Here is a 25,919-nt window from a genome sequence, read left to right as displayed (position 1 = left end):
TCTGTCCATCCTTTTGGATTGATGTAAAAGATCACATGGCTATTTTCTCAAAGAGGATTATGGGAATTTTCCTAAGTGTCCCAGCCAATATTTATTCTTAAACCAAATTACCTGGTTACTATTACATTACAGGCTGTGGGAGCTTTCTGGGCATTGTCTGCTGTGTTTACAACATGGATCACACATCAAAAATATGGAGTTGCTTATTAAGTTCTCTGAACATAATCAGATTATGAAAGATGCCAAGTCTTTAATTATTAATAATATCCTTTGCTTGTGATGTTTTAGATTATTAACAAGTCTCTCAATTCTTCTTTTATCATTTTGATTAAAATACAAAACTTTCATTACTTTTGGAAACACTCACCAACAATCCTTAAAGAAAATAAAAGAAGTTTTACTTCCAAGAAACTTTGTTGAAACTTATATTGAACATCATTGCATGGGTTTATCAAAGAAAAGCTAAAAAGGTTTTTTAAACCAGTGATGGCTGAACATTAGATGGATCAGGATTGGCAGATATGCTAATAGATTTAAAGCAAATTACAACAAAAATGGATCATTGCAGAGAATTACATAGAATTTACAGTATGGAAACAAGCCATTCAGTACATTCCAGCTAATTGTCACTATGTATACTTGACACAAGCCTCTTTCTACCCCACTTTATCTCATCTTTGTATTCTTTTTTCCTTCATGTGTTTTCTGTCATGCATTTTTCTAGCTGTACCTTAAATGTACCAATGCCATTCACTTCAACCACCCTCAAGGCAGTTAACACCCAAATTCCACATTTTTGCCACTCTCTGGGTAAATTCTCTAAAAATTTGGATTAAATCTATGAGTGACAATCTTATATTTATAAGGCCTGATTGCTCTTCAACTTCTCTTGTTGTGTTATGGCATGGACTTCAGACCAAACAGGTAGGGGTACCTTGAAGATAGTTACATGATATCACGACATGAGATGTTCTGGTATAAAGGTAGATAGCAAACTCTCAGTGCAATGGAGTTAGTGTAATGTGTTCATACAGTCACATGTGTATGCAGTTTACAATAATTTCAGTAAGCACCAAACCTATACTAGGTGTAGGTCAATGATATTATCACAAGGTTAATATTGTTAATGGTATCTTCAAGACATCTATCTCAACAGGAACACAATTTTTGTGGTATATGCTATGCCAGCTAATACAGAGAGCTGGACTTAAATTGTAACATACTGGCAGTTGTGCTTGTCCCAAGGAATGACATCATAGTGGCATGTCATCTGTGTTCTCCAGGAAAGAGACACAGCCTGTTCATATTTCCTGACTATCATAAATGCAGTTCCGATATCATTCTCGTGTATTGACTTTACACATTACTCAGCCTCTACATCATTGTTATAAAGTGATGACCAGGATCATGTATAGGAATCTGATTGTGCTCTAACCAAACTTTAATATAAGATTAGCACAGCTTCCTTGCTTTTCCACCTAGAAATGTACCCCAGAACTTGGCTGAATTTTTATGTGCGTGTTAACTTGCATTGCTAATTTACTCACATATGAACTGATAGATTATTTGGAAGACCATTGCCTTCAGTATCTGTAATATCTGCAATGCCGCTGATTGATATCACCAGTTGTCCAATTGTATAGACAATGGACAGGTAGATGATAGTCCTGTTATGAAAGAAAGTTAAATTTAGTTGAGCCAAAAAAGTTCAACTTGTTCATTAAAATATAAAATGCATGGCACAAACATAAAACTGTGCACATCCTAACAGTCTTGAAGAAGGGCCTGTGCCCGAAACGTCGAATCTCCTGTTCCCTGGATGCTGCCTGACCTGCTGTGCTGTTCCAGCAATAAAGTTTCAACTTTGATCTCCAGCATCTGCAGACCTCACTTTCTCCACATCCTAACAGTCTCCCTTTCTGGCAGCTATGGAAACATTTTCCATAATGTGCACCTACATACAAAACCACAATGTCTGACCTGCACAACACATCTGCTCATTTATATTCCTACATCTCACCTCTTTGCAGTACAAATTGCTGTTATGTTGATTGCCTGAGCTAGAGAAGATTGGCCAACTTCATTATTTTGTGAGTAATGCGCCCATTTCGATGCTCCCCAAATAATTAAGAAAACAAACCAATGTGTGCATGGAGACCAGAGTAATGGAAATATACAATCATAGAAAATAGGAGCAGGTGTTTGGCCGTTTGAGCATGTTTTGCCGTTCCATATGGTCAGGACTGACCTTCCAACTCAATATTCTGTTCTCACTTTCTCTACGTGTTCTATGATCCCTTTAGCCTTAAGAACTGTTTGTAACTCCTGCTTGAAAACATTATTTTGGCCTCAAATGAGCTTTTACTTCTACCTGGTGTCACAGGTTATTGGTTTCTTAAGTTTTGGCAGCTGTAATTTTAACCTCACTCAATCACTGGCCCTCACACCAAAATTACTTTCCATTTAAAACAGTGGCCAGCAATACCAAACAGGCTGCAAAATCAGCACTCCAAATGATTCAGAGCTACCAGACGAGTTAGCTTAAAATTAGTTCCACCTGTCCTTGACACTGGTTGGATCACCAGGAGGATGTGCCTTCCAGCTGTAACTCCTATTTGCTTAGTGTGAGAGAATGGAAGACGATTTCAGAGTATCCATTAACAAATGGATTCAGAAAGGCAAAAATATTCTGTGCTATTATTAGCAAACTGTCAATATCTTTATCATCACCAGATACATGTTCTGATTCTGCTTGTAATTGATCAACTCTCCCATGCACCACAGCCTCCAATGACTGTGATTGAGAGTGGCACCATAGTAGTTATATCACTGAGCTTGGATTCCAAAGGTTAGGATGAAAGATCTAGTGCAGCGAGATCAAACTCCACCATACCAACTGGAGAACTTGAATATAATTAATTAATCAAGCAAATCTGGAGCTCAAAGTCTAGACTCAGAAATGGTGATCATAAAACTACCAGATAATTGGACAAATTAAGGAAGGAAGTCTGTTTCACAAAGTCTAGCTTACACAAAGCTGCTCCTTCATAAAAACCCACCTAGTTCACTAACACCCTTCAGAGAAGGAAATTTGCCAACTTTACCTGGTCTGGCCTACATATGGCTCTAGCCCCACAGCAATATGATTAAACCTTAACTTCATCACATGATTGTGGAGTTCATCAGGTGGTTGAAGGAGTGGCACTCTGAAAGCTAGTATTTCCAAATAACCCTGTTGGACTACAACCTTGTGTTGTGCGATTTTTAACTTGGTCCACCCCAGTTCAATACCGGCTCATCCACATCCTTCTTTTTTGAAAAATTGCTTATTTTCATGAGACATGGGTGTCTCTAGCAAAGCCAGCAAATTATTTCCTGTCCCTATTCGCCCTTGATCTGAATGACTGGCGAGGCCATTTCAGAGGGGAGTTAAGGGTTAATCATATTGCTATGGGGCTAGAGCCATATGTAGGCCAGACCAGGTGAGGTTGGCAAATTTCCTCCCCGAGGGATGTTAGTGAACTAAGTGGGGTTTTATGACAAATGACAATTTCACATCCACACATTTTATTCTTATGAGTTGAATTCATATTCCACCAACTTCTGATTGTCACTATTTCGCTTGAGAGAAATGGCAGATGTGTTGAAATTGTAGAGTGTAGTACACAGAATTTGACACAATGCTCCAAATGAAGGCAAACTAGTGATTGATAAAGATTTAGCACAACTTCATGCTTTTGTACTTTTTATAAAGCCCAAAGTCCTGTATTTTTTAAACCAGCCTTATCAACGTGTCTTGTGACCTTAAATGATTTGTGTATATCTGTTCTAGGTCTCCATGTGCCTGCATTCTCTTTACATGTTATTGCTGTAACATAGTTACTTATTAAGTATCATTATTTTTAAAATACTTACTTGAATTTTCCCAACCAGGAGTCAGCAATGATTGCTCCAATGATTGGTGTTAAGTAACACAGAGCAACAAAAGCATGATAAATGGCAGTTGCAAAATCCTCAGTCCAGTGCAGAAAATAACGGAAATAGAGGACAAGCACAGCTGATTAAAGAAGACAAAGAAGACAGACTTGTTAGATCAGAAGACTCAGCTGTTAAGAAATGTTCCATCTTTATTAAAATAGCATGCTAACATGGAGGCATTGAACTGTATTGTTGTATAATATTTCATATCATCTTCTCTCGTGTTGCCCTTTAGTTTTGTACTTTCAAGCTTCCTCATCTATGTCCATTTCATCTCTTCCATGCCAAAACTTTTGTCCACATCTTTACTTGCTCAGGACTTGACTAACCCATTGCTCTCCTCGCCAGACCCCACCTTAATTCCACGCACTGTCAACTGATTGTCTATCCACCAATGCCTTAGTTTTAAAATTCTCATTTTCATATTCAGATGGCTCTGTGGCCTTGCCCATCCTTATCTCTCTCTAATTCCTTCCAGCCCTATGATCCTCCAACTCTGGCTTGGTGCACGTTCCTGATTTTATTTGTTATACTGTTGGCAGATGTGCCTTTAGCTATCTAGGCTGTAGGCTCTGAATTTCCTTCCCTAAATTTACCTGTCTTTCTCCTCACTCACACATTTGCTCTCTACTCCTTGAAGGTCAGAAGTCACACAACACCAGGTTATATTTGAAATCACAAGCTTTTGGAAAGTAGTAAGGTGAAAGGCTGCCAAAGGGGCCAGCCTCTGAAAGCTTGTGATTTCAAATAAACCTGTTGAACTATAACCTGGTGTTGTGTGACTTCTGACTTTGTCCATCCCAGTTCAACACCTGCACTTGCACATCATGGCCCCTTTAAGGCATTCACTGAAGCCTAGCTTTTGACTGAGATTTTGTTCACCAGTCTAAAAATCCCCTTTTGCAACCCAACATTAAATTTCAATCGAGTAACCTGCCTACGAAGTGATTTTGGATGGTTTATTAAGTTAAAGGCATTTTGTAAACGCAAGTTGTTATTGCTGGTTGGAGTTGCTCGCTGTAAAGATTTTATATACAGTCGCATTTTTACTCATGTTATGAATTAGGATGAAGGATCGCAGTTACCACATTCATTGTTCAACAAGTGGATGCCACGTCAAATATTTGCTCAATTCTGTACAGCTGAGATCCAAGTGAACCAATTCTTTGTAAGTCTCAAAGTTATTATAGTACCTCGCATTCCATAGTAGGAGAATCTTTCACAGAATTCATTGACCACGATGAAGAAGATGCTGATGGGAAATCCAAAACAACTGGGCTGTGAGGAAACAAATGATTGAAAATTGATCTCTAGCAAAAGTTCCAATGAAAATAAATGTCTGTCCACCACAACAAAATAACTAGGTAACAAGATAGTGACCACCTGTCCAATATAGAATACTGTTTCTTGGTTTTGAGAATCTATAACCTATATATTGACCTCAAACAGATTTTTTATGGACAACTGGCAAATTGTATTGTTCATGTTAATTGTTGCTTTGCTGATTTGACAGAAATACCTGACTGAAGGCAATACAGTATAAGCAGAAAGTGAGGACTGCAGATGCTGGAGATCAGAGTCGAGAGTGTGGTGATGGAAAAGCGCAGCATCCTGATGCTGCCTGACCTGCAGTGCTTTTCCAGCACCACATTCTTGACTCTGAAAGCAATATAAGACTTGCACCACATAACTTCGTCCATGACTTCTGGACACCCGCAAAGCCTCAGAAGCCGTGAAGTAGTTTCAGAAGTGCACCCCTTGCCATGCTATTCCAGTATAGCTACACCACTGGCATCTGGCCTATTGTGTGAAAAGTTGGCCTGTTGTATCATGTATACAATATACAGGATGAATCCAACTCAGCTAACTACTGTTCCGAGTGTTTAATCTCGAGCGTCAATAAAGTGATGGAAGGTGTCCATCAATAGTAATCTACTCAGGGAAGCCGAGTTTGAGTTCCACTAGGGTTACGTAGCTCATTACAGCCTTATTTTAAATGTGGATGAAAAACCTGAATTCCAGAGGCAAGATAAGAGTGACTACTCTTGACAACAAGGTCACATTTGACAGAGTGTGGCATCAAGGAGCTCGGGCAAAACTGGAGTCAATAGCAATCAGGGAAATATTTTCCACTGATTAAATTCACACATGGCACATAGGAAGGTGGTTGCTGTTTTTGGAATCAGTTGCCGCAGCTCCAGGACCTTTCTGCAGGATAGTGTCAAAGGCACAGCCACCTTCAGCTGTTTCGTAGATTCTCTGCAATGTTGAAGTAGGCCATTTGGCCCATTGAGTTCACACTGACTTTCTAAAGAGCATCCCACCCAGACCCACCCCCTACCCTAACCCTGCAACCTTGCATTTCCCATGGCCAATCCACCTAGCCTGCATATCCCTGGACACTATGGGCAATTTAGCATCGCCAATCCACCTTTTCTGCACATGTTTGAAATGTGGGAGGAAACCAGAGCACCAAAGGAAACCCACACAGTATGGGGAGATTGTGTAAACACCTCACAGACAGTGGTCCAAGTGTAGGATCGACCAGGTCCCTGGCACTGTGAGGCAGAGTGCTAATCCCTGAACTACCACGCCTCCCTGATCGGCAATGACTTCCCTCAGTAATAAGGTCAGGAATGGGGATGTTCACTGATGACTGCATAGTGTTTGACACTATTTGACACTCCTCAACTACTGAAACAGTCCAGGTTCGAATGCAGCAAGATCTGGACAATATCAGGTTTTGACTGAGAGGTAGCAAGTTAAATTCCCACCATACAAATGCCAGGCAATGACCATCTCCAATGAGAGAGAAACTAACCATCATCTCTTTACAAACACACAGGTGGCCTAGTGGTATTATCGCTAGACTGTTAATCCAAAGACCCAGGTAATGCTTTGTGGGTGGCACGGTGGCTCAGTGGTTAGCACTGCAGCCTCACAGTGCCAGAGACCTGGGTTCAATACCTGCCTCAGATGATTGTCTGTGTGGAGTTTGCAAATTCTCCCCGTGTCTGCTTGGGTTTCCTCCGGATGTTCTGGTTTCCTACCAGCGTCCAAAGATGTGCAGGTCAGGTAGATTGGTCATGCTAAATTGCCCATAGTGTTAGGTGTGTTAGTCAAGGGTAAATATAGGGTAGGGGAGTGGGTTTGGATGGGTTACCCTTCAGAGGGTCGGTGTGGACTTGTTGGGCCAAATGGCCTGTTTCCACATTGTAGGAAATCTAATCTAATCCGATGGCATTACCATCATTGAATCCTCCACTATCAACAATTTGGGAGTTATCAATTTCCAGAAACTAAACTGGACTAGCCATATAAATACAGTGGCTACAAGAGTAGACCAGAGCCTAGGAACCTGCAGTGAGAAGTTCACCTCCTGACTCCCTAAAGCCAGTTTACCATCAACAAGACACAAGTCAGGATGCTTTGTCTGGATGAGTGCAGCTTTCTTAGAAGAGTGAGGGATGACTTAATGAAATATCTAAAATTCAGAATGGCCTTAACAAGGTGAACGTCGAAAGGATATTTCTTCTTGTGGGTCAGTCCAGTGCACTGTTTTAAAATTAGAGGTTATCCATTTGGACAGAAATGAGGAGTATGAATTTCTCTGAGGGTTGTGTGATTTTCTGAACTCTCTGCCTCGAGATGGCAGTAGCCATGGGTCATTAAATATCTTTAAGATAGTTTCTGGACAGGCAGGGAAATCAAGAGGTATTGGGGTTAGATGGGAATGAGGAACTCGAAACACAAGCAGATCAGCTGTGACCTTATTGAATGGCAGAACGTACTCATGGGGCTGAATGGCCTACTTCTGCTTCTATTGGATATGCTGGTATGGATGTATAACCTCAGAACAATCTTCCAAAAACCCGTAATGTGCAATACCATATGAGCAGATAATCTGTCTTTTAGAAGTGATATTGGTAAAATCAGCTCCAACAGTATTGAAATATCTGAAGTTGTTAAAGGTACTTTATAAATGCAAAAACAGAAGTTGATGGAAAAGCTCAGCAGGTCTGGCAGCATCTGTGAAGAGAAATCAAAGATAACATTACGGGTCCAGTGACTCTTTCTCAGAACTTATAAAAGCAAGCCTTTTTATCTTTCATTTACAAATTAATTTGCTTGCAGATAAATCTTTCTTAGGTTTGTTTTTGTGCTTCTGATTTAGTCAATTCCATGTAAACCTTTTCTGATACAGTAATAGCTCACAGAGATGGGTTAAACCCACTGAAAACCCCTCAGTGGTGGTTGTAAGGTAATGGTTCTGAAGTGGTTTTTTAGATTAGATTACTTACAGTGTGGAAACAGGCCCTTTGGCCCAACATGTCCATATCGACCTGCTGAAGCGCAACCCCTATATTCACCCCTTCACCTAACACAATGGGCAATTTAGCATGGCCAATTCTCCTGACCTGCACATCTTTGGACTGTGGGAGGAAACTGGAGCACCTGGAGGAAACCCATGCAGACACAGGGAGAATGTGCAAACTCCACACAGTCAGTCGCCTGAGGTGGGAATTGAACCCGGGTCTCTGGCACTGTGAGGCAGCAGTGCTAACCACCGTGCCACCCACGGTTAATATTTGGCTGTACCCATTCTACTGATGACTTTTTTTTCTCAGCATTTTAAGGAACACATAAATCCAAACCAGGTCCCTAAGGTCCTCATAATTAGACCTGACTAAATGTAATTGTATATATCGCAATAAATTTTCTTAGTGTCTAAGATTTGTGCTCTTCTGTAAATACTCTAAGGTATTTCATTCTGTACCCATAACTACTATATAAGCCCAAGACAAAGCACTGATACAGGTGCCACTCACAATACTCACATAGTATGGCATATTGGTATAGTTGGCAAATCACAAGGTACCAGGTATGATCATCTGGGAAATCACAACAGATGACCTCACCGGAATAATAGACTAAAGAAATTTATAGGACATGTGCGCACAGCAGGATGATCTGCAAGGCAGGTTAATCTTTGTCCTCTATATGTGTACATATGTGCACTTTGGTGATAGTGACCACAATTCAGTCATATTGACAATAGTAATGAGCAGGGATAGGTATATACTACAGGGAAAGAGGTATAACGGGGGAAAGGGCAATTATGATGTGATTAGGTAAGATTTAGGATGCATGGGATGGGGAAGATAACTGCAGGGAATGAACACACTTGAAATGTGGAGCTTATTCAAGGAACAGCTACTGGGGATCCTTGATAAGTATACATCTATCAGGCAGGGAGGTAGTTGTTGAGAGAGGGAGCTATGTTTTACTAAAATTGAACCTCTTGTCAAAAGGAAGAAGAAGGTCTTTGTGAGGATGCAATGTGAAGGCTTAGTTATAAATTAGCTCTCAGTTATAACTTGAGAGTTATAAATTAGCCAGAAAAGATCTAAAGAGCAGTCGAAGGAGATCCAGGGTGGCGGGAGGCATGAGAAGTTGTTGACGGATATGATCAAGGAAAACCCTAAGGCCTGCTATAGGTATATCAGGAATAAAAGAATGACTAGAGTAAGTTTAGGGCCAATCAAAGATGGTTGTGGAAAGTTGTGTGTAGAGGAAGTGCTTAATGAATACTTTTGATCAGTATTCACATTGGAAAAGGGCAATGTTAGTGAGAATACGGAGATACAGGCAACTAAATTAGATGGGATTGCGGTTGACAAAGAGGAGGTTTTAGCAATTTTGGAAGATCTGAAAATAGATAAGTCCCCTGGGCCGGATAGGATTTATCCTTGGATTCTCTGGGAAGCCAGGGATGAGATTGCAAAGCCTTTGGCTTTGATCTTTATGTCATCATTGTCGACAGGAGTAATACCAGAAGACTGAAGGATCGCAAATGTTGCTCCCTTGTTTAAGAAGGGGAGTCAGGCCAACCCTGGTAATTATAGGCCAGTGAGCCTTACTTCGGTTGTGGATAAGGTGTTGTAAAAAGTTATAAGAGATAGGATTAACAATCATCTGGAAAGGAATAACTTGATTAGGGATAGTCAACACGGTTTTGTGAAGGGTAGGTCGTGCCTAACTAACCTTAATGATTTCTTCGAGAAGGTGACAAAACAGGTGGATTAAGGTAAAGCGGTTGATGTAGTGATTATGCACTTCAGTAAGGCATTTGATAAGGTTCCACATGGTAGGCTTTTGCACAAAATACAGAGTTTTGGGATTGAAGGTGATTCAGTGAATTGGATCAGAATTTGGCTAGCTGAAAGAAGACAGAGGCTGATGGTTGATGAGAAATGTTACCAATGGTGTGCTGCAAAGATCTGTTTTGGGGCCACTACTGTTTGTCATTTTTATAAATGATCTGGATGTGGACGTAGAAGGATGGGTTCATAAATTTGCAGATGACATTAAGGTAGGTAGAGTTGTGGATAGTGTCAAAGAATGTTGTGGATTACAGAGGGACATAGATAAGATGTAGAGCTGGGCGGAGAAGTGGCAAATGGAGTTTAATGCGGAAAAGTGTGAGTCATAGAGTCATAGAGATGTACAGCATGGAAACAGACCTGTCAGTCCAACCTGTCCATGCCGACCAGATATCCCAACCCAATCTAGTCCGACCTGCCAGCACCCGGCCCATATCCCTCCAAACCCTTCCTATTCATATACCCATCCAAATGCCTCTTAAATGTTGCAATTGTACCAGCCTCTACCACATCCTCTGGCAGCTCATTCCATACACGTACCACCCTCTGCGTGAAAACGTTGCCCCTTAGGTCTCTTTTATATCTTTCCCCTCTCACCCTAAACCTATGCCCTCTAGTTCTGGACTCCCCGACCCCAGGGAAAAGACTTTGTCTATTTATCCTATCCATGCCCCTCATAATTTTGTAAACCTCTATACAGTCACCCCTCAGCCTCCAACGCTCCAGGGAAAACAGTCCCAGTCTTTCAGCCTCTCCCTATAGCTCAAATCCTCCAAAGCTGGCAACATCCTTGTAAATCTTTTCTGAACCCGTTCAAGTTTCACACGAGGTAGTTCACTTGGGAAAAAATAACAGGAATGCAGAATACTGAGCTGCTGGTAAAATTCTTAGCAGTGTAGATGAGCGGAGCAATCTCAGAGTCCAGGTGCATAAATCCCTGAAAGTTGCCACCCAGGTTGATAGGGTTGTGAAGAAGGCACATGGTGTGTTGTCGTTATTGGTAGGGGGATTGAGTTTTGGAGCCAAGAGGCCATGCTTCAGCTGTACAAGGCACTGGTAAGGCAACATCTGGAGTATTGCATGCAGTTTTAATCACCACATTATAGGAAAGATGTGGAAGCTTTGCAAAGGGTTCAGAGGAGATTTACTAAGATGTTGCCTGTTATGGAGCGAAGGTCTTACGAGGAAAGGCTGAGGGAACTGAGGCTGCTATCGTAAGAGAGAAGAAGGTTGAGAGATGACTTAATCGAGACGCATATGATAATCAGAGGATTAGATAGGGTGGACAGTGAGAGCCTTTTTCCTTGGATGGTGAAGGCTAACATGAGGGGACATAGCTTTAAATTGAGGGGTGATAGATTTAGGACACATATCAGGGTAGTTTCTTTACTCAGACAATAGTAGGGGCATGGAACGGCTTGCCTGCAACAGTAGTAGACTCACTGCTGTTAAGGGCGTTTAAATGGGCATTGGACATACATATGGATAGGGCATCAGATTAATTTCACAGGTTAGCGCAACATTGAGGACTGAAGGGCCTGTACTGCGCTGTAACGTTCTATGTTTGATGCGCTATAAGTTTCATTATTTACGTGTCAATGTTCCCAATGTCAGTCATGTCCCATTTGAGACATTTGAGCACCGAGGCCAACTCAGACTTGCAGCACAGTGCTGATATTGTGCTGTACTGTCAGTGTTTCTGTCTCCCTATATATTTTAATGAAGGAGTGGTGTACTGTCAGTATTTCTGTCTCCCTGTACAGTACTGAAGGAGTGCTGTACTGTCGGTGTTTCTGTCTCCCTGTACAGGACTGAGGGAGTGCCGTACTGTCAGTATCTCTAACTCCCTATATACAGTAACAAAGGAGTGCAGAACTGTCAGTGTTTCTGTCTCCCTATATACACTAATGAGGGAGAGCTGTACTGTGAGTGTTTCTGTTTTTTGGATATGACATTTAACTGCGACCAAATCTGCCCTCTAAAGTGGCCTTAAAAAATCCTTCAGCACCATTTTGAAAGGAGCAGTGATGTCCTGGCCAATATTTCTCTCTTAATCGATACTTTATCTGGTCAGTGCTCGTTGTGACATTTTGCTGTGCACAAGTTGACTGCTATATTTCCACACTATACCAACGACTGTGCTTCAAAACTCATTCATTGTCTGAAAAATATTTTTGGATGGACTGAGGTCATGAATGGCATTATATCGTTTGCCAATGAAAGCAAATTGAAACTCTGCAATCCAAATGCAGATTAAAAGGAAGTGCTGCACCTTGTGGCTACTTTCTTATTATCTCCACCCAGTGAAAGTTTGGGCACCAAGGAAAGCCTCCTGTCTCAAAATTTCATAGTTCCTGGAGAACCTGGAACATTAGACAATGCATAACTTGATAAATCAGACAGCTTGTAGCAGGCACTGTGGAAGGATAATAGGCCAAATGAAATTCAAAACAGATAAATGTAGTACATTTGGCGATCATGGAGGTGCAAGTCCAATTGGAATGAAGGGATGTCACATTAAAGATTTATCTATAACTCTTAGTTGCTTCCCAGGTTAGGAAGGCCATTACAAAGGCAAGCAAAGCACTAGGCTTTATTCCTGGATGGAGTAAAATTGAAAAGTAAAGAACTTATGTTAAACCTGTACTGAATCTTGGCTAGATGGTGCCAAGATTACATGTGATGCCAAGATTAATTGTCCTTGACTGGGATGTTCCTTCTATGGCAGATGGTACCAGTGAATTAGGATCTATTCTTTCTCAGGGTTATTTTTCTTTGCTCTTCACTTGATGCTTCAATGTTAATGTTTCCAAATAAGCAAATATGCATAGGCTTCCTAGCACTATCACATTAATAACTACTTGTAGTTGAGTTGAGACCAGAAATTTGATGAGTGGATATCTCAGTTTGTTTTTGAGTACACAGTGTTGCTCAGTGGGTAGCACTCTCAGCTCTGTCTCAGAAATTCATAGGCTCCAAGTCAGTATGAAGCACAACATTTAACATGTTGCAGAGGGTGTGCTGAACTGTTGGAGACACAGTCTTTTGGATGATACATTAAACTGGGACTCCATTTGCATTCTCAGAGGGCTTAAAACGTCCTATTTCATTATTTTGCAAAAGAACAGGGAAGGTCTCTCCAAAGACTTGGCCAATATATATCCCTCAACCAATATCACAAGAACAGATGATTTGGTCACAATCACTTTCCAATTTATGGGAGCTTACTGTCTATAATTTGGCTGCAGTGTCTCCTACATTACAATCGCTGCAGTTCAACAAGTGTTTTATTAACTGAAAAACACTTTGGGTCATCTTATGGGCTATATAAGTATAAATCTCTTCTAAAACAGATATATTTCTGTTTGTGCTTCAGTCAGAATTCCAGAACGTAGTTTCATGGAGATTAAACCAAACTGTGTTAGGTAATAGTGAAAAGCAATGCTAAATCCTGACAAACGAACCTGATTTTAGTACAGTGCAATGTGCATTATAAATAACAATGCTCCATGTAAGACACCTCCATTATAGAAACATAGAGTTTTGCAGTACAGACAGACCCTTCAGTCCAACCAGTCCATGCCAAACATAATTCCAAACTAAACTTGTCTCTCTTGCCTACTCCTGATCCATATACCTCCAAACCTTTCCTATTCATGTATTTATTTAAGTGTCTTTCAAATGTTGTAATTGTACCTGCATCCACCACTTCCTCAGGAAGTTCATTCCACATGCAAAGCACCTTCTCTGTAAGAAGTCTGTCCCTCATGTCTTTTTAAAATCTCTCTCCTCTCACTTTAAAAATGTGGTTCCTCGTCTTGAAGTCCCAATCCTAGGAAAACGACGCCTACCATTAAGCCTATCTCTCTCTCTGACCTTTGAATGAAGGTACATTCCATCGGCAGATAGTCTGTTAATTGCTGTTACATTAATACTTATTTCTTTGAAAAAAAATGCCATAGGATAAAATTATTAAGAGAACACTCACACTGCCAGTAAATAAAAACAAAAGACTGACATGAAACTAGACCAACCAGAACGCTGAACAACTAGATCCCCATCTCTGAATTAACAAATTGCAGATTATAAATTGAGTTATAAGACCATCTCGCAAAACATTTGACCATATACAAAAATGAAAAAAATTGAAAATGATCATTACCAACCTTTGAACTTGTCGCTTCCTCATCTCTGTTCTTTTTATCTGTAGGACAGTTTGAAAATAAAACAGAAATGAAAAGTTAATTTGAAATGTTGGAATTTAATTAAGTGAGTTTTATAACTGTTCTTCACTGACAAACTGTTCAGCAAGTTGTCATTAAATATATCACAGTTTGACAAGGCAGGAAACTTGAAAAAACAAGATCCATTTGAAATGAACAGAATTTCCATGCAAAACTGAAGGCACCAACCTTTCATTTTTTGCAGCTGGTTAAGTGTCTTGCTCTTCCCTGGAAATCTAAACTTGAAAAGAGGACGAGCAAAGTGTTGGCATCAAAATTTAAAGTTCGGACCTTGAACTTGGCTCATTTTTAATCAGTCAGGTGACCAAGGTGGATTCCCTCATTCAGCTTGATAAGATTGACAGCTAAAATCCTCAAAATAGCAGCTGTTGTTGCTGTCCTGAAAGGAGAGCAGAATTAATTTTGCAACACACAGCGAAACAAAAATCAGGTAAGACAACAGTGAACATGCACAGACACTCCCAGCAAAAAGTACAACTTTCTTCATCCGTTTCATTACTGATTGACAAATGAGCTATTTTTATAACTCATTTTACTAACTTGTTCATAAAAAACAGAACTTCTCCAGTACTTGATTCCCCGATGACAATTGCTATTTATCAAACACTAAAAGATATGTTAAGACTCCCACAAGTTACTCTGGATGAATTCCATCTGTCTGTGAGTCACTTATGGGTTTGAGATCTCATTTGGCTTGCAAATTGCTTCAGCAAAAGAATGCCCAGTTTATTTGTGACATCATGTAATTCACACACACCGCAACAGAAATTGCTGCAAATGTTAACAGAGTTACAAGGAGAAATGTGATAGTTAACCCTGCGATTGGAGATCTGTGGATACAACTGATCTTGAAAACAGAAAGACCTCTCAATATACAGATTGAAAGATCGCAGGGAGAGAGGGAGCAAAAGGTCCAGGTGAAGAAAATAGCTCAGTCAACTGAAAGACACTGTACAAATAAAATGCAAGTCTTCCTTCTAATTATATTTTCTTCCCAGAGATTTCCCACATCTCTAGAGGATAATAGCAAAGCTTAGAATATTCTTGCCTAATGTTGCATGTGCAAACATTTTAATTACCCTAGACCCAACTACACAGATGCTGCCAGACCTGCTGAGTTTTTTCAGCAATTTCTGTTTTGTTTCCAACTAAATAGAATCTTTATTTGCTCTTTCACAAATCACAATCCTTCCCATCGTTTGGTGAAATATCTCAAGTCTATTATTATGTGCTGAGTGAAGGAATGCTGTATGTTAAATATAGCAAGCCAATTTTTGTTAATTTTCATGCTGTATCACGTAGTCATTAGTTTACAACAATGTTTTAATTCATACGTATCAGCGTATCATTCTATTTTCTCAGTCATGTTTATCTACTTCTCCTTAAATTCATCAATGGCAACAAGGAGAATTTGAAATTATGCAACACTTTTAACATGATGAATCACTTCACAGGAGGTAAATTGATATCGATCCACATAAGGAAACATTAGGTCAGGTTGGTCAAAGAGAGTTTGAATAACATCCTTAATGGAGAAGGATCAAGGTCGAGAAGTTTAGGGAGAGAATTACAGAGCTTTAGCTCCAAGCAACCAAAGGTGAAATAGTCAATATTCAAAGTACGATAACTCTGATAATGTGCATTTCTGATGGAAGGTTCTGAATTCACCAACTGCACTGACTCAAAAGGCAGTGACTAGTAGTGCAGAACCCCAGGCTAATGTTCTGGGACACAGGTTTGAATCTCAGTGGCAGATGGTGAAACTTGAATTCAAAAACATCTGAAATAAAATACTTGCTAGTTGACCATGTAACCACTGTAGATTGTATAAAATCTACCTGGTTCACTAATATCCTTAAGGGCAGGTGTTTACAAGTGAATCCACACCCAGAACAAAGTGGTTAATCCTCAACTATGCTTGGAAATGGCCAGGCAAGCCACTCCATTGTTTCAAAATGGTATAAAGTCTAAAAAAGGTACTAAAATCACGTAAATATCCTATATCAACACAAGAACTGGAACCAACAATGACAAACACAACCCTGTCAACCCTACAAAGTCTTCTTTACAAATATCTGGCTGTCTACCAATATGACAAAATTGGGAGACCGGTCTCACAGACTAGTCAAACAACAGCCTGACATAATTATACTCATGGAATTGTACCTAACAGACAATGGCCCAGATGACAACATCACCATCCTGAAGTGTGTTCTGGCTCCCAATCAGAGATCACTGCATGCTATATAGTCAAGAAGGAATGGCCCAGATATCCTTAACATTAACTTTGGATTCCATTAAATCTTATAGTATAAGGTCAAAATAACCTCTTACTGTTTACCATTTACCACCTTTGTTTGACTGATGAAGCAGTACTCCTCTTTACTGAAGGACAGTGGCAAAGGCTGTTTTGAATATCCTGTATTCAGTGGCACCACTCCTTGACTGAGCTGGCTGAGTCCTAAAGGACACATCTACTCGACTGGGTCTGCAGCAGGTAATGAGGGAAACAAGAGGGAAAACTCCACTTAATTTTGTTGTCACCAATCTACCCTGTCAGAGATGCACGTATCCAAGGACCCCAAATCCCTTTTTGCTGTAGCTTTCTGCAGTCTTTCCCCATTTAAATCATATTCAGCTCTTCTGTTCTTCCTGCCAAAGTGCATAACCACATAATTTCCCATATTATATCCCGATTTGCCAAGCTTTTTCCCATTCGCTTAATCTGTTCATATCCCTCTGCAGAATGTTTGTATCATGTTCACTACTTCCTTTCCCACCTATTTTGTGTCATCTGCAAATTTGGCAGTAGCATATTCATGCTTCATTGATTCTGCTTCATTTTACTGTCCATTTCCAAATGCTTTGCTATCACAATAGACTTTAACACTTTTCCGATGACAGACATTAAACGAACTGACCTACAACTAATCGTCTTGTGACTTCTTCCCTTTTGGAATAAGGTTATTAGATTGGCAATTTTCCAATACTCTGGAACTTTGCTAGAATCTAAGCATTTTTGGAAGGTAACTACATCCATGTGAGTTTCTCTATGACTTTTTTCCCGAGTGATAATTATTGAATTTCTTCCCTTCCCACCTTTAGCTCACAATTGTTTAGTGTTTTTGCTGTTATGAGTATCCTTCACTGTGAAGACTATCGCAAAGTATTTACTCCACTCTTCTGCCATTTCATGGCTCCCCATTATTATTTCCCCAGCCTCATTCTTTAAAGGGCTTGTGGTCATCACTTTGGCCTCTCTCTTCCTTTTATACATTTAAAGAACCTCTTACTGTCCTTCATATATCACTTGCTAGATTGCCCTCATTTTATTTTCTCTCTCTTTTTATTTGGTCTTCTTTTGTTGATTTTTATAACTTTCCTAATTCTCTGGCTTACCACTAATTTATGCCACATTGCATATTTCTTCTTTCTAATTGATGCTATCCTTAACTTTCGTTGTTAACCATAGTTGGTCTATTTCCTTCTTAGAATCCTTCTTTCTTACTAGCATATATCTGTACTGTGAATGCTGAATAATTTTCTTAAACATCTAACATTGCTCCTTAACCATCTTTTATGCTAAACTCCTTTTCAAGTCCACGCCAGGCAACTCTGCCCTCACTCCCATGTAATTCCCCTTTTTCAAAGTTTAACACAATTATCTCTGACCCAAATTTCTCACTCTCAAACAGAATGTTAAATCCTGCCATATTATGGTTACTGTTCTGTAGGTGATCTTTTACCCCAAGACCATTAATTAAACCTGCCCCATTATGCATTAGCAGATACAAAATAGCCTGATCCTTGGTTGGATCTATAACTTATTTTTCTTGGAAACTATCCTGATTTCACTCTATGAGTTCTTCGTCATGGCTACCATTGTCAATTCGATTTTCTCAATCTACATGAAGATTAAAGTCACCCATGGTTAATATACTGTCGTAGGTATATGCCCTTATTACCTCCCAATTTATTTGCTGTCCTATAGAAAAGCCGTTGGTAGGTAGTCTATAAATTGCTTCCACCAGTGTCCTTCCCCCCCTTGTTATTTCTTACATCCAATCACATGGATCCTAAATCATTTGATCTGAGACCATTTCTTGCAATTGTACTTATTCTATCTCATATGAGCAAAACTACCCCATTGCATTTCCCTTCCTGCCTATCCTTTTAAAAACAATCACACGTACCTGATTATTTAGTTTCCAACTTTGACCTCCATGTAACTATGTCTTTTTAATGAAGTCCTTTCTTTCACATTGATGATACCTTCTATTGTAAATAGCCGAGAAAACTGTGGATGCTGTAAGTCAGAAACAAAAATAGAAATTGCTGGAAAAGCTCAGCAGGTCAGGCAGCATCTGTGGAGAGAAATCAGAGTTACTATTTCGGGTCGAGTGACTGTTCCTCAGAACTAATGGTAGCAAGGGAAATGTCAATTTATAGGAGAAGTAAGTAAACAATAGGTGGGGATAGAACCCAAAGAGAGAGGAATTGGACAAAGGAATGGATAACAATCTGGCTAGAAGAGTGAATAGCTATTAATGGGGGTTGTTAATGACTTACAATGAGTTGCATGTAAAAACTGACTGCGTGTTAACAATGCCTGGTGAATGGGTGTTGGGATAAGGACATGGGAGAGCTCAAGTTCTAAAGTTATTGAATTTGATATTGAATTCAGAGGGCTGCAGGGTTCCCAAGTGGAAAATGAGATGCTGTTCTTCCAGCTTGCATTGAGCTTTGCTGGATCACTTCAGCAAGCCTGAGACAGAAACGTCGGACAGGGAACAGGGTGGTGTGTTGAAATGGCAGGCAACTAGAAGTTCAGGGTCTTTTTTGCAGACAGAACATAAGATGTTCTATAAAGCAGTCACCTAGTCTATACTTTGTTTCCCCAATGTAGAGGAGAGCACATTGTGAGCAGTGAATGCAGAATTTTAGATTATGAGAAGTGCAGGTAAAGTCCTGCTTCACCTGGAAGGTGTGTTTAGGCCCTTAGGTACTGAGGAGGGAGGAGGTAAATGGACAGGTGTGACACTTTCAGCGGTTGCAGGGGAAGGTGGTCTGGGGCTGTGGGGGAATGAGTAGACCAGGGTGTCCAGAAGGGAATGGTCCCTGCAGAAGGCTGACAAGGGTGGGAGCGGATTATGAGGCTGGTGGTAGCATCTTGCTGGAGTGGCGGGGATGGTGGCGAATGATCCTCTGGATGAGAATAGTGGTGGGATGGTAGGTGAGGACAGGGGTGACCCTATTGCAGTTGTGGGAGGGAACAGAGGGGGTAAGGGCCGAAGTGCAGGAGATGGGTTGGACTAGGTTGAGGGCTCTGCCAACAACAATGGGAATCCTCAGTTGAAGGAGAAGGTGGACATTTCGGAGGGTCCCTTGTCGAAGTTGGCATCATTGGAACAGTGATGGAGACAGAGGACCTGGGAGAATGGAATAGAGGCTTTACAGGAAGCCAGATTTGAGGATGTATATTCCAGATAGGTATGAGAATCAGTGGGTTTCTCGTTCTCTTAGTGGTCAGTCTATCCCCAGAAATGGAAACAGAGATGTCAAGGAAGCGAAGCGAGGAGTCAGAGATAGACCAGGAGAAAGTGAGAGCAGGGTGGAAACTGAAAGCGAAAACGATGAACTTTTCCAATTCCAGATGACAGAAGGAAGTAGCACCAAAGATATCATCGATATATCAGAGAAAGAATTGTGATTGGGGGCCGGAATAGGATTGGAATAAGGAATGTTCCACATACTCCACAAAGAGACAGACATAACTGGGGTCCACGTGAGTACCCATGGCCACCCCTCTGACCTGGAGAAAATGAGAGGAGTTAAAAGAGAAATTGTTCAGGGTAAGGACAAGCTCAGCCAAGCGGAGGAGGATGGTGGTGGGAGGGGACAGTTCAGGCCTTTGCTCCAGGAAGAAGTGGAGAGCCCTGAGACCATCCTGGTGGGGATGGATGTGTTAAAGGGATTGCACGTCCATGGTAAAGGGGAGACAGCTGGAACCTGCAAACTGGAAATTCTGAAACTGGTGCAAAGCCTCTGAGGAATCGCGGACGTAAGTGGGCAGGGACTGGACTGGGGAGAAAAGACCAAGTCAAGGAGGAAGAGATGAGTTCTGTGGGGCAGGAGCAGGCCCAAGTAGTCTGTTTGTGGATTTTGGGAAGGAGGGAGAAGCGAGCAGTGAGGGGCCAGGAGACCATCAGCTTGGAGGCAGAGGAGAGATCATCAGATGAAATGAGGTTGCTGACTGTAGCTGACACAACAGCCTGAGGTTCCATCATGGGGTCATGGTCCAGAGGGAGATAGGAGGAGTTATCTGAGAGCTGGCACTCAGTCTCTGCAATGTAAAGGTCAGCCGGCCAGACAACAACAGCTCCGCCCCTATTAGCAAGCTCAATTACAAAGTCAGGATTGGATCTGAGAGCATGGATCACAGTCAGTTCCCAGGACGGTTGGCTGGAATAGGTGCGGGGGTCAGAGAAATTGAGGCGACCAATGTCACGTCAACAGTTCTCAATGAACAGGTCAACTGCAGGAAAAGGTCAGAGGGAGGGGTCCAGGTGGAAGGAGAGTGTAGGAAGTGGGTGAAGCCATCTGTGGGACAGCGAGAGGACTCTTGCCCAAAGAAATGGGCACGGAGGCGAAGGTGATGGAAGAAGAGTTCAACATTATGCCATACCCGAACTGCATTTGGTGGGGACACAGAGTGGGGCACCATGACTGCAAAACTAACATCATGTGAAATTTTTCCAAATGAAAACAAGTTGTAATCTCAAACCAGACACATCACAAATATTTGTTGACACATTTCACCGAAATTCAACCACAGCAACATTAATGCGCGAAAACATCATCACCCACATCAAAGGAGATCTTAGGAGTTACTAAAGGCTTTGTCATTGAGGTAGATGGGGGGGGGGGGAGGGGTGTCTTAAAGGAGGGGGTCACTATTTTTGTAGAAACTGGTCTCTGCACATTTCTTCTATGTTATTTGAACAGGTTCACCGTTTAATAGAGGACTGCAGAAACATTTCTATGCAGCATCCCAAGCTAACAGAAAAATGATCACCAGAACATCCATTTGTGAAATAAATAGAGCTGTGCATCAAGGTTCAATAAGTACCTTGCAGGATTTAGCAACTGCTTTTAAAAAGTTCAAGAAATTCTGATTCAAATCTTTGACTTATGCAAAGGTAAGCACCGAATCAGTATTTAGTATAAAGAAACCACAATTCATAAGCACATTGCAATTAATGTTATCAATTCACTCGTCCAGAACTTTTAAAAAGTAAAATGAATGAATTATGTTGTAAATATTTCTCTGATGATTTTTACCTTAATAATTTTCAAATGCATTTAACATTTTCTTTTCCAGTCATCAGCCTTGCATATAATTCCCAGAGAAATTCATTATTCTAAAAAAGCGTGATACTGTTTGAAACGGGGAGTTATGGTTTCTGTATAATTATTCTAAAGTGAATTCTGTGATTACCGCCCTAATCTATGGCTGCAATCAGACCACAGTGTACAACACAAGAACAGTGAAGTAAGCAGAAACTCCGTTAAACAATTCATGCTTTTACCTCAATCAGCACAGTCTGTATCCTAGAGTAGAGGTAGTCCTTTGTTATGGGATAAAATGTAATGTTTTGCAGATACAAACCATTCAGCCCAACTAATCTATGCCAGTGTTTATATTCCACAAGACTCTCCTCCAGTTGCTCTTCATTTCTTTTCATCAACATACCCTCTATTCCTTTTGCTTTGGGTTTATCTAGCTTCCTGTTAAATGTAGCTACAATATTTGCATCCAATACTCCACGTGGTAGCAAGTCAACATTCTGGGTAAATGAAATAAAGTTGAATTCCCTGTTGAAAATACCAGTGACTATTCCATATTTAAAACCACCAATCTAGGCCTCTTCATAAGTGGAAACATTTTCCTAATGTCCACTTTATCATACCCTTTCATCAATTTTAAAGAACTCTATTTGGTATTTTGACTATAATCCCTTTTATAAATGAAAACCTGAGAGATACAATTGTAACAATTCAATTACAACTTGTAATTAATTGATGATTATAATTGTGTTAGTAGGAAGGGATTACTTCGTTTCGGGTTACTTCACATTTTGAAAACATGCTTGTCGAACCTTTGATAATTTTTTTGGAAGCAGTGGAATGCATGTACATTAACAGTGTTCTGGTACAGTTGTTTAAAAAAGCAAGTAGCAAAATGTAGGACTTACCTTCTTCCATATGTGACGGTACAGCAAGAGTGTGGTTAGGGAGGAAATTCTAAGATTTGGACCCAAACATAATGATTCCAGTATTTGAGAATATACTTCCTTGATTTCCAATGACTTCAATATTACCAGGGCTCACTGATACCATACTTGGTCAAGTGTTGTGATGTACAAGGCAGTTGCTCTCATCTCTGGACCTGAGCCCTTTTACCTATAATCTGACTAAAACTGTAATGAGATCTGGATGTGACCCTGGCAGAACTTAAATCAAGCATCTTTAAAAAGGTTATTGGTGCGTAGGTCTGGTTGGTAGCACTATCGACAACACCCTCTATTAATTTGTTGATGGGAGTAGACTGAGAGAGTTGCATTTGTCCTGCTTTTTGTGAACGGGGCATACCCAGGCAATTTCTCATGTTGGAGAAAGTGAGGACTGCAGATGCTGGAGATCAGAGCTGAAAAAGTGTTGCTGGAAAAGTGCAGTAGGTCAGGCAGCATCCAAGGAGCAGGAGAATCGACATTTCGGGCATGAGCCTGAAGAAGGGCTCATGCCCGAAACGTCGATTCTCCGGCTCCTTGGATGCTGCCTGACCTGCTGCGCTTTTCCAGCAACACATTTTCAGCAATTTCTCGTGTTGTCGACTAGATGCAATTTGGTGCAATGTCAAAGAATATGTTGAACTGAAGGAGGCCAAAACTATAGACAAGAGAACCAGAACATTGACTTTCCATTGTCCACAAGGTTACGGCATTTGTAAAGGATAGAATGCTAACGAGCAAGATTACTTTGCCAAGAGAAAAATATTAATCATTATTCTTTTTACCCTTTATATACCCTCATATTCATATCTATTAATCTCCCTTCTAAGACTAACAATTGGTTAGCAGCAATTGCTATTTTTGTGACAGTGCTAAACTTTGATCATCTTTTGCACAAAAAGAAGAGTATTTTACTATATCCCTTGACCTAGACTCACCAGTCAGCAGAAATAGTAGCTCCTAATCTACCCTATATATTCCTTGTTTATTTTTATTCATGGGATGTGGGCATCATTGGCAAGTCCAGCAGTTATTGGCTATCCTTAGTTGCCCCTGGCAAGCTGATTATTGAGAGTAGACTGATAGGGCAGTCATTGAGTATATTGGGTTTGTCTTGCTTTTTGTGGAACACGCATATCCAGGCAATTTCTCATGATGCCGTTTGGTGCAATGTCAAAGAAGATGTTGAATCGCTGGAAGCTACAAACTAAAGACAACAGTGACTGGAACCTCAACTTTCCATTTACTTCAAAATAACAGGATTGAGCCTTCTTGAACCGCTGCCGTCTTTGTGATTTGGTACCCTCTCAGTACTGTTCGGAAGAGAGTCCCAAGTTTATGACCTATAGAGGATGAAGGAATGGCAATAATAGTTCCAGGTCAGAATTGTTTGTAAACATGTTACTGCAATGGCTAGAAAATTATACCCGTTAAAATTAACCACTATTTATACTGTTAATACACTAATTTTATTCCAAAATACTACGTACATTTAAGAGCCATTAATTTTGCCTTTTGTTTTCTTTTTGATTATGGTTGCTGCTATTCAGTTCCTTCCAGTCTCAATCTGGGTATCATCATCAGCCAAATCCTTTAGTTTCCCAAATCTAAGTAATACCTCTTCCATTTAACTAAGTTATAAATCTCACTCTAACCCTTCTTATTCTATTCACCAGGTACTGGTCCCAGCATGGTTCACATGTGTCTGACTGACCAGAACAGCACCTTCTACCTTAGTGTGTGTCCCATTCCTCTCACACCAAACTTTAAACCATGCACTTAATTCCTCAACTTGATTTGCCCTGAGTCAGTTTGCCCATAGATCAGGGAGTAATCCTGAGATTACGGTCTTGGTGGTTTTGCTTAGTGGTTTAGCTATGATTGTTCAAAATCCTTCATCAGAACTTCCTTTCCAGTCCTATCAATATTGTTAGCACCAACATGAATGACAACAACTGCTCCCACTTAATAAGGCTCCTTGATACTCAGTCAAATGCTGCTTTGATGGCAAGTGGCGCCCTTCTCACCACATCACTTGAGTCCAGCTCTTACGTTCATGATTTGGAATCCATGTAAGATTCTGTAAATCCACTTTTTAGATTAGAATCAGTCTGGCCATTGTGGCACAGACAGTGTCACACAGGGAAGCTCACATCTTCAATACATTATCTGGGCCAACATGACATCAATTGTTAAATTTCACTAGGGAATGTAACTTTTTGAAAAGTTTTGCAATTTACATATGAGAAAACTGAAACCAACATGTTGATTCTAAAAGATGAGAGACTTAACAAACAATCCAGGTCTTTTTCAATATATAATTTCAGTTACATCACACTGTAAACTTTTGCAATAAATTCTGTGTCTTACAATCTTATTCTCCAGAACCACCTGAAGGAACGGTGCTCCGAAAGCTAGTGCTTCCAATTAAACCTGTTGGACTATAACCTGGTGTTGTGTGATCTTTAATCTTATGTTTATGTTTGGATCAAGACTCCAATAAGGCCAGGAGTTAATGGGGCTGGCAAAGGCCAAAAAGAGGATCGGTGAGAAGGTTATTTGAGAGCAACTGCCGCTTAATAACACTGTCGGGGATACATTCTATCACTTTGCTGAAGGCTGAGAGAGGAATTGGTAATAAGCAGTAATTGGCTGGGTTGAATTTCTGCTGCTTTTTGTGGACAGGACATACTTGGGCAATTTTCCACATTCACAAACAAAAACCAAAGTTACTGGAAAAACTCAGCAGGCCTGGCAGCATCTGTGAAGAGAAATCAGAGATAACGTTTCTAGTTTGGTGACCCTTCCTCAGAACAGGTCGTCACCAGGCCTGAAATGTTAACTCTTGATTTCTCTTCACAGATGCTATCAGACCTGCTGACCTTCTCCAGCAACTTCGGTTTTTGTCTCTGATTTACAGCATCCACATTTCTTTTGATTTCAGTTTTCCATATTGTCTGGTAGAAGCCAGAGTTGTGGCTGTACTGCAACAAACTGGCCAGTGCATGGAAAATTCTGCAGCACGGGTCTTTAGTCCTCTTGTCAGAATGTTGTCAGATCCATAAAATTTGTGAAATCCAGTATTGTCAGCCATTTCTTGATATCATGTGGAGTGAATTGAATTTGTTGAAAATTGGTGCCGATGATGTTGTGGACACTCTTAAGGAGGCTAAAATTGATTGTCCACCTGGCATTTTTTGCTGGAGATGGATGTGTAGGTTTCAGCCTGTTGTTTGCGCTTA

At 40.5% G+C, this 25,919-nt stretch overlaps 1 protein-coding gene across 1 annotated transcript in view; it reads right to left on the bottom strand.

The window, feature by feature from the left end:
* The window catches only part of LOC122550502 (solute carrier family 15 member 1-like), a 61,575-nt gene extending 46,899 nt beyond the window's left edge, over window positions 1-14,676 (bottom strand). Inside the window, exons 1-5 of the mRNA XM_043691323.2 lie at window positions 14,555-14,676; window positions 14,309-14,346; window positions 5,172-5,256; window positions 3,916-4,057; window positions 1,548-1,667 (exon numbers count right to left, since the gene is read on the bottom strand). Coding sequence (XP_043547258.2) covers window positions 1,548-1,667; window positions 3,916-4,057; window positions 5,172-5,256; window positions 14,309-14,346; window positions 14,555-14,561 — 392 coding nt within the window. The 5' untranslated portion in view covers window positions 14,562-14,676. The remainder of the gene's footprint in view (window positions 1-1,547; window positions 1,668-3,915; window positions 4,058-5,171; window positions 5,257-14,308; window positions 14,347-14,554) is intronic.
* Window positions 14,677-25,919: the final 11,243 nt, after the last annotated feature.

This window comes from Chiloscyllium plagiosum, unplaced genomic scaffold (genome assembly GCF_037043375.1).
Source record: "Chiloscyllium plagiosum isolate Xiang-an unplaced genomic scaffold, Cpla_swu_hap1 HiC_scaffold_6, whole genome shotgun sequence".
NCBI lineage: Eukaryota > Metazoa > Chordata > Chondrichthyes > Orectolobiformes > Hemiscylliidae > Chiloscyllium > Chiloscyllium plagiosum.
Note: the sequence above shows the minus strand (reverse complement) of the source record. Positions and strands in the feature narration are given on the sequence as shown.